The 8,400-nt window shown below is 42.9% G+C and overlaps 1 protein-coding gene across 2 annotated transcripts in view; it reads right to left on the reverse strand.

Annotated features, from left to right (window-relative positions):
* LOC118339801 (sodium/potassium-transporting ATPase subunit alpha-1-like) overlaps positions 1-8,400 on the reverse strand; it is a 17,843-nt gene that overhangs the window by 4,838 nt on the left and 4,605 nt on the right. The window contains exons 9-22 of one of the 2 annotated variants that reach the window (XM_035677566.1): positions 8,203-8,400; positions 6,703-6,837; positions 6,389-6,584; positions 6,102-6,277; positions 5,754-5,890; positions 4,873-5,023; positions 4,581-4,749; positions 4,301-4,455; positions 3,954-4,077; positions 3,326-3,471; positions 3,107-3,237; positions 2,719-2,820; positions 2,477-2,568; positions 1,905-2,269 (exon numbers count right to left, since the gene is read on the reverse strand). The exon at positions 8,203-8,400 is cut by the window's right edge and continues 117 nt beyond it. In XM_035677566.1, coding sequence (XP_035533459.1) covers positions 2,241-2,269; positions 2,477-2,568; positions 2,719-2,820; positions 3,107-3,237; positions 3,326-3,471; positions 3,954-4,077; positions 4,301-4,455; positions 4,581-4,749; positions 4,873-5,023; positions 5,754-5,890; positions 6,102-6,277; positions 6,389-6,584; positions 6,703-6,837; positions 8,203-8,400 — 1,941 coding nt within the window. In that variant the 3' untranslated portion in view covers positions 1,905-2,240. Of the gene's footprint in view, positions 1-1,904; positions 2,270-2,476; positions 2,569-2,718; positions 2,821-3,106; positions 3,238-3,325; positions 3,472-3,953; positions 4,078-4,300; positions 4,456-4,580; positions 4,750-4,872; positions 5,024-5,753; positions 5,891-6,101; positions 6,278-6,388; positions 6,585-6,702; positions 6,838-8,202 lie in introns of those variants that run through there. The other variant, XM_035677565.1, reaches the window with a different exon arrangement.

The following is an 8,400-nucleotide window of genomic DNA, read 5'->3' on the forward strand; positions in this document are numbered from 1 at the left end:
TCAGTTTACAGCAGTCTTAACAACCTGACCAGCTCACCTTTTCTTCCGGTAAAACTTTTATCACTGGTTGTTTTCTCTTTCCGTCCATAACTTTCATTTGAACCCCACTTTCACTGGAGTTTTTTGGGGAAAAACATCACGTTCATGCGCAATTAGCGACGCCGTCAACACACATGTGTAGGACTAAACCATTTGGGGGGGGGGGACGGATGGGTAATGGGTTTTTATTTTTTATGGGGGGAAAAAAAATGTTATTATTTTTATCTTTGTTTGACATGTTTGTTGTTGTTTTACTGTCATTTAATATACAAGCATAAAAAAAAAACCTACAACCAGTAAAAGCCGATGACTTCCCAGTTATCTTTGTGCTTTAGATGTGGGGAAACACTTCCAACCTTCTTGCTCTTCATGTTTGTCCCTCAGAGAGCTCTCACATGTGAATGTGTTGGCTTTATATTGAATCTCTGTCTAACACTGTGCATTTCCTAAGGTAGGAGGATGCTGAGTTTTTGCTCTCCTCTTCTTAAAGTCTTAAAAGTGTGTGTGTCAAGACTCAGCAAGGAGTGCGAGGGAGGACAGAGACCACATACAGGCGCTGCTTGAAACTCCCAGCTTCAAGCATAATGGATATTGGATTAGGCATTCCTGTGCCTCTTGGTAAACTAAAACACCCACCCTGGCCCTAACAACTCAGAGAGCTTTTGCAGGGTTCATGTGAGGCTGGCAATCACCTATCCATCCATCTAAAGTTTGACTTGGACCAACTTCATAATGCTGCTAATGAGTCTGTTTTTCCCATATAATTTCCCATAAAATACAGATTTTTAGAGGAGAGAGTGAGTCCTGAGACACCTTTCGAGTGCTGTGATCTGCTGCAGTAAGCACTCACTGAATCTCTATGTGCGTACCGCCTGGCTGATAAGACTTTCCATTGTTCTGCTGATAAAAGCATGCCCACAATTTGCCCCCGTGCGTTGACTTCACCAAGATGGTAGCATGGTTTCAAAGTTAGAGGCAGTCAGGGTACTACTTTTTAGGTAAAGACTGATTCATTTCTCATTAATAGGGGAATTACTGCATGCATAGATTAGACTGAGGGTTTATACAGTATATTGTCATATTATTTTGAGTAAATCAGTCTCATTATCAGGTAACAAGTTTAAGGTTTTTCTCTGAGGTTAGTTAATTTAAATAGTTAATCACAGAAAATGACTCTTAACCATCAAGTATGCATTGAGTGATATTGAAAGGCTGTGTTTAATGCATGGAAATGTAATGTTAATGTTAATGTAACGTTAAATATTTCACAGCTTAAAATATGGCACACCAAAAAGCTCTGGATGGTTTCACTAACCACAAGATTTCTGCATTAAGGCGGTTTTCTCTGTCTTGAATATGGTAACGTTAAAGTGTGGACATGTTGATGTTACTAATGTATTCCTTGAGAAACAGCAAAGGAAAACATTGGAAATGAGCACGAGGAGCCATAATCCTCAGTAGGGAATTCATCAAATACTAAATAGCTCCCATCTATTCAATTCCAATATTCACATAACTTCCCCCAACATTCCCGTCTTCATACGCTTTAGTCAAAAGCATGGAATATTAACATGTAAAGGAAAACATTGGCTCGTTATTTCTACTCATAAATTAGGCAAATGCTTGCAGATTTCATTTAAAAACAGTGTTGGAACTTGACTACATCAAATACTACAAGATCATTTCAAAGAACTTTATATTAAAGAGGAAAAAACTATTTTTGCAACATTTCTTTAGAATTAATTGAAATCTACCTTCATTTACTCTGTACATTTACACATTTACAGAGCTCTTGCTTCCTCGTCAAAATCAAACCACACACACACACACACACACACACACACAATAAATGAGAACAGGAAACGTTTGTGGGACCTGACTCGAGCGCATTTTTATTGAACATTTATAACTGTTAAAAACATGTATAAAATTGGTCCTGTTTCAGAAACAAGGCACGCATAGTCATGTCAATGTTCAGTGTTCATGTCATTAGCATCATTTATCAACATCATCATCATCATCATCAGCACGTTCCATCTCAGTATTTGTCTAATAGTAGTATCAAGCATTCCCTAATATAAAAACACGTTCCAATATTTTTTTCACAGAGGTTAAAATTTTATTTCCGAGCAGCAAGACAATATTCATGCAAAAAGACGGGAGTGGAGGAGAAGATGCGAGTTGACGGGGCTGATGGGTCTTTAATAGTAGGTCTCCCGCTCCACCCAACCTGGACACGCAGGGAGAGAAAACAAACGGGATTCAGAGGCAACTTCTCAGGTAGATTGGATATGTTTGATCGTATTTAAAAGCATGCAAAGGGACCGGAGGATGACAGAGGAATGAGAGAGAGGAAGAAAGAGGCCAAAGTGAAAGCAGAAAAACAACAGTGCAGAGGGAGGAGAGAAGATAATAAAAGCATGGATTCTGGACTCACCTCCTGGGCTGCGTCTGAGGATCAGCTTACGGATTTCATCATAGATAAAGATGAGCAGGGAGTAGGGGAAGGCGCAGAACCACCAGTTGGGCCTGGAAAACACACAGAAAGAGATTAGGGAAACTGATCCGGTGCCCCGGGCGTCGATTAGCAACATGTGGTAGGTGGAGTAAGCGCGATTACAGATTCAACAAGATACGCATGTGGTGGACTGTGAGAGGAGTGCTTGTGCTTTTACTCACTTGAGAGGGTACATTCTGAGGGCAACGTCCATGCCCGGGCAGTAAGAGAGGAAGGCAGCCAAGGCGGTCTCCTCAAACAGTCCAAAGATCAGGATCTTGTTCCTGAAACACACGGGGAAAAAATGTGAGAAAAATGAAACCCGAGACCCAAACAAACCAATTCCAGTGATTGAAAATAGCTGGGATTTTTATCTTCGTCATCTCGGTGCCAGGATTTCAAAGCCAAAAATAACCCTTCCGAGAAAAGTGCAGCACAATATGGAAGAGGAGGCATGATATTCAAGATGGCGGCTGCTTCAGTGGCAGAGGAGAGCGTATTTTCTGACGCAGCAAACCCTCAGGCTCGAACCGTTCGGAGACGGGAGATGACAAATGTTTTTGTACTCACTTCATGCCCTGCTGGAATACAGAGTTCCTCCTGGTCTTACAGATGATCAGATCAGCCCACTGGACGATGACAATACTGGCGAAGAAGGCTGTGTGGCAGGTGAACTCCACGATCTTCCTCTGCTCGTACGTCTGACAGGAAACAAGAGAAAGTTCATACCAGGCGGGGGTTGCCCAATTAAAACCGCTACTTGTGGTCTGTGCAATAAACAGTACTGACCCATTGCTGTCCATAGCTGTCCTCCAGGTCGTTGATGTATTTATTATCCCAGGACACTCTGATGCCCAGCAGGGTGTTGGGCAGGAAGCCATTTTCAGCTAAGATCACAAAGTATGTGAAGAAACCAGCCAGCGCCTGGATCATACCTGCAGGGAGGAGAGGTGAGGGGGACATGATCTTATTCAAACCTTTACCGGTGGTCCACTACTTTGTGATACATTACTGTTTAAGGGAAAAAGGGCAGCGGCAATGTCTGAACAATAAATCTCAGCATAGTCCGAAAGTACCAAAAACAACACGATTTGTTTGCTTGTATTTCTGCTCTTACATAAGGTCGTTTGAGGAGTTCAGCAGGGTCGGGCCTATTCTTGGCTTCATTACCAAAGAGGGAAAAAAAAAGGGGCCGCTCTATCATCTTCAAACACACACACACACACTATCAGTATGAGCCTATTTCTGGTGTATGCCACTCTTCTAGTTATCTTGGACCACCCAGATACTGAGCTGGCCTTTCCAGAAAAATCTACCAAGGAGCCATTGGTAGCAAACTCCCGGTTCTGGTCCGATTTTAGCAGTGCGCCTGGAAGATTTGGATTTCTAATCAAGGTGCCAATAAGGGTCTGTTTACCGATCTGTCCGTAGGCTATGCTGATGAGCCTCTCATTCACCAGTTTGTCTGTTTTGGGGTTTCTGGGCTGTCTCTTCATGATGTCGCTCTCAGCTGCTTCATAAGCCAGGGAGATGGCGGGGACCTGGGAGGCAGGAGACAGCACCGATCAATGAGCAAGCTGACACACTGATGAAGGTGGACATTCATTCTCAACACTTTGAATTGGTCCTGAAAATTATTTTATTACATAGACTGAATAAAGTTTACCTCAGGATTACTGTGTGAACTTATAACTTAACTTCTATAAAAATGAGACATTTTAGGAGCACTAAAGAGTTGAAAGGCTGCAATTCGTCCATCTTTACCATGTCAGTTCCCAGGTCAATACAGAGGATGGTGACGGTTCCCAGGGGCAGAGGGATGTTGGCGATGATGAAGAGGAGGAAGGGTGAGATCTCAGGGATGTTACTGGTCAGAGTGTAGGCGATGGATTTCTTCAAGTTGTCAAAGATCAAACGACCTGACAAAGTAATACGGAAATTAATATTGCGAGGAAAGTGAGAAAATGGCAGTTGCGACAACGCTTTATGCAGTCTGTACTTCCACATGTCTGCAGGTAAAAAAGCCTTGGTGTGTGTCTTTTACCTTCTTCCACTCCAGTAACGATGGAGGCAAAGTTGTCGTCCAGCAGGATCATGTCAGCGGCCTGCTTGGAGACGTCAGATCCAGCGATACCCATGGCAACACCAATGTCAGCCTTCTTCAGAGCAGGAGAGTCGTTCACACCATCACCTGTCACAGCCACAATGGCTCCCTGCAGAGAGACAAAAAATATATGTTAGGATATCACAAAAATCTAGGACAACAGACATTTCTGACAGCGTTTAATCCCAAATTGTTTCTGTGAAAATGTCTTAAAATTCCCATTGATGCTGACCTGTCTCTGGCAACCTTCCACAATAATCAGTTTCTGCTGAGGGGAGGTTCTGGCAAAGACAATTTCAGTGTGGTGTTTCAGGATGTCATCAAGATGCTCCGGGGTCATGTCTTTCAGCTCACCACCGTGGACAACACAGGCCTTGGCATCTCTGGAGAGGAAAGCATAGCAGCATTTACGATAACAGTTGCAATACCACACCCTTTTTCTGAGGGGAAAAACTAACGATGGGGTGTAATTAGGGTTATATGAAAAGAAAATCATGGAAATGGGCAAACTGGGAAAACAGGAAATTCCTTCAGAAAACAGACAGCATCTGCCAGAAAAATTATGGCATCATCAGCAAAAGGCTAGATTTAGAATAAAGTGATCTAGATCTTCAGGACCTGCTAAAACATTAGACTTTCACTACAGACAATACATTTTTTTATTATATTATCAGATCTATCATAGTACAGGATTGTGCCCAGACAGAGTGACGTTTGTCATCAGTTAACACAGAAGAATTCATGCATGAGGATACTGCCCAAGATTGCTGACTAAACTTGCTGATAAGGAAACAGTAAAGTCACCAGGTCAGACACTCGCCTAGATTTATTTGTCTGCAGTAAATGAATGGTAAAAGCCTTTTTGGCTGAGTAGATTGCGAGACCTCGTTGCCCAATGCTGATTTAATTTAGCTCAATTTGTACAATTATTTGGAAGAACTGCCACAGAAGAAGACACGTCTAAATCCTAAATCTAAGTCCTGGTTCATGCTTAATACTCATTTGAAGCATGGTGTTCATGTGCCAAAAATATAGATATTCTTAATATTGAGTGCCATGAGTGTGAAAAAACATGCTCAACACTCAGAAATAAGCTTTAGTGAGTCTACTAACCTGGGGTTGACCTCTGAGACTGGTACATTCAGGCGGGCTGCAATGTCTTCAACTGTCTCATTGCCTTCAGAGATGATACCCACACCCTTAGCAATAGCCTTGGCAGTGATGGGATGGTCACCTGTGACCATGATAACCTTAGGGAGAAGTTAAGACAAGATATTTAAGTTTTAACACAGAACATGTTTGTTTTCCATGTCTATGTCTATGTGAATCTTTATGAAAAGCAAGCAAACTAGTGGGGTAATTAAACCTTGCGATTGTGCTTTTGTTGTTGAAATGACACATACTGTAGATACAGACATCTATTGCATGTACAGGACACCTGAAAAGACTACAGGCACATACCTTGATTCCAGCACTCCTGCATTTGCCCACAGCATCGGGCACAGCAGCACGAGGAGGGTCAATCATGGACATGAGGCCAATGAAGCACAGGTTCTCAGTGGGGAAGTTCACCTCCTCAGTGTCAAAAGCAAAGCCCTCTGGGAACTGGTCATCAGGCAGGTTAAAATGGCAGAAACCTGAATGGGACGCAAGACAAGAAGTAGTTTAGGTCCAGTGAAGTGATTTTCTGAGCGGCCATTTTAAAGTTTTTGCTCTGTTAATTTATCCCAGCAGCCGCCCATTCTTACCCAGCACTCTCTCTCCCAGACCTCCCAGTTCCAGGTAGGCGTTCTGGAAAGCGTCTTTCATCTCGTCATCCAGAGGCTGCTCTTTGCCCTGGATCATGATGGTGGAGCAGCGGTCCAAAATCCTCTCTGGGGCTCCCTTCATCACCAGCAGGTGCTTAGACTCTCCCTCGGGTGTGCCATTTTTGTGAATGGAAAGCTAAAGCACATGAAAAATTGATTAAGAAAACAGGTCAGGTTTTATCAAAACCCTTATTATGGAAAGAGCAGAGAGATTCTGTAAGGAGTCCATTTTTAACAATTAGCAAGACGCATACCTGGTACTTGTTGGTAGAGTTGAATGGAATCTCAGATATTTTGGGGTTTTTCTCTCTCATTTCCTGCACTGATCCACAGCACAGCTCAATGCACTTCAGCAGAGCCGACTCAGAGGCGTCACCTGCCACATCTCTCTGGAGGAGGAAGATGGAGAGGCGAGAAACATAAATTAATCACACGCACAACAGCAAACCTCCCAGTTGATTTTGTCTTCATAAATCTGAATAACAAACATCCTCTATGGACATGAACTAAAATCTGTCTTACTCCACATACTACACAGGTTTTTTGTGTCCACCTACAATGCAAAAACAAAAGCAGCAAGAAAGATCCGTTTGGGAAGCGGGCCATGAAAAAGAAATGTTAATTTTCTGTATTTTTCCCATCATAATTACTGGCCTTGATAACCAGCACCCATGTTTACCCTCCTCTCACTCTCGTAACAGTGACTGAGGGAGAAATAAGCAGTGAGAGAGAATGACTAGTAATTAGAGCCACGATGCCAGCCAGACATTTACAGGTGATTAACACACAAAGATCCATGTATACACTCAGACACACACACACACACACACACACGTAAACAGGTTATTAAGACAGGGTGGAAACCAGAGACTGGGCTCCAAGGAAAGTGTGGGAGCCAAGAGACATACGCACAACTGGGTGTGTGTGTTTGTCGGTGTGTTTTGGGGGGGTGCGGTTAGGAATAATTATGTGGTTACATACACTCCAGGGAGTTATACAAGCTGGAAAACAAGCCTGTTCACTTCAGTGGCAAATATCTTTTGTAAATTAACCTTTAAATTAAAAAGTCTTTAATGTCCGATATTAAGATAAATCTGATAAATAATCAATCTGTTTATAGAATTTACAGGGAAACACTCTTTTAGGACGCTTTTTCCCCAAATGTGTCCAAAAATTGATACAACCTCTTTAGAACAGAATAAATATGCACAGTGGCTGCAGCGTCCTTTTTCAAATTTCAGTGAGTGTAAACATCATGTTTCAGTCTTTCGTCTCTTATCAGATTTTAGCAAACACATCTTTCATGAAGTGCACTAGAACAGGTGTTGGCATTACCAGAGACTGAATGAAGCCGATATCAGGGGGGTAAAAAAAGTGGACAAACAATGGAGAGTCAGTGGGGCACTTGTTTGGTTTTACTGTAATTTTCGAACTGCTTGGAAAAGGGCACGATCAAAGCGGGAAATGAGTCGGCAGTACAGCACTTCTAAATCCTGCCCACATAATGAGCACACAGACCAAAAGCCTAAAACAACAGCAAAAGCTTTCTTGCTGTTGAACAAAGGATGAAAGATGATACAGACTTCTGTTTTTAGATCTAAGAGCTAATTATTTCCCTAATAACGTGAATTCATGTGAAAAACCTCCCGTTCTGAGGCTGGCTGTCTCAGAGAAGCCTTAATATAAGGTTTTATTTATTCAAGTAAACGGCAGAGAAACGTAGTTGGCAGGGAAATGGAGGGTTAAAGATCTACCTTCAGGATAGCAATGTTGCTCTGCTCTGCCAGGAAGACGGCGCGGTTGCAGAGTCCGGCGATTCTGGCCAGGGCAGCCCAGGTGGCTGAGCTCCTGTCGAAGGAGGTCCCGCTCTGGTTCTCAGTGGTGTCGGCCTCGTGGATCTGGTTGTCGAACCACATGTGGGCCACGGTCATCCTGTTCTGGGTCAGGGTGCC

This window comes from Morone saxatilis, unplaced genomic scaffold (genome assembly GCF_004916995.1).
Source record: "Morone saxatilis isolate NCDOM2014 unplaced genomic scaffold, NCSU_SB_2.0 Contig6, whole genome shotgun sequence".
Classification (NCBI taxonomy): Eukaryota; Metazoa; Chordata; class Actinopteri; family Moronidae; genus Morone; species Morone saxatilis.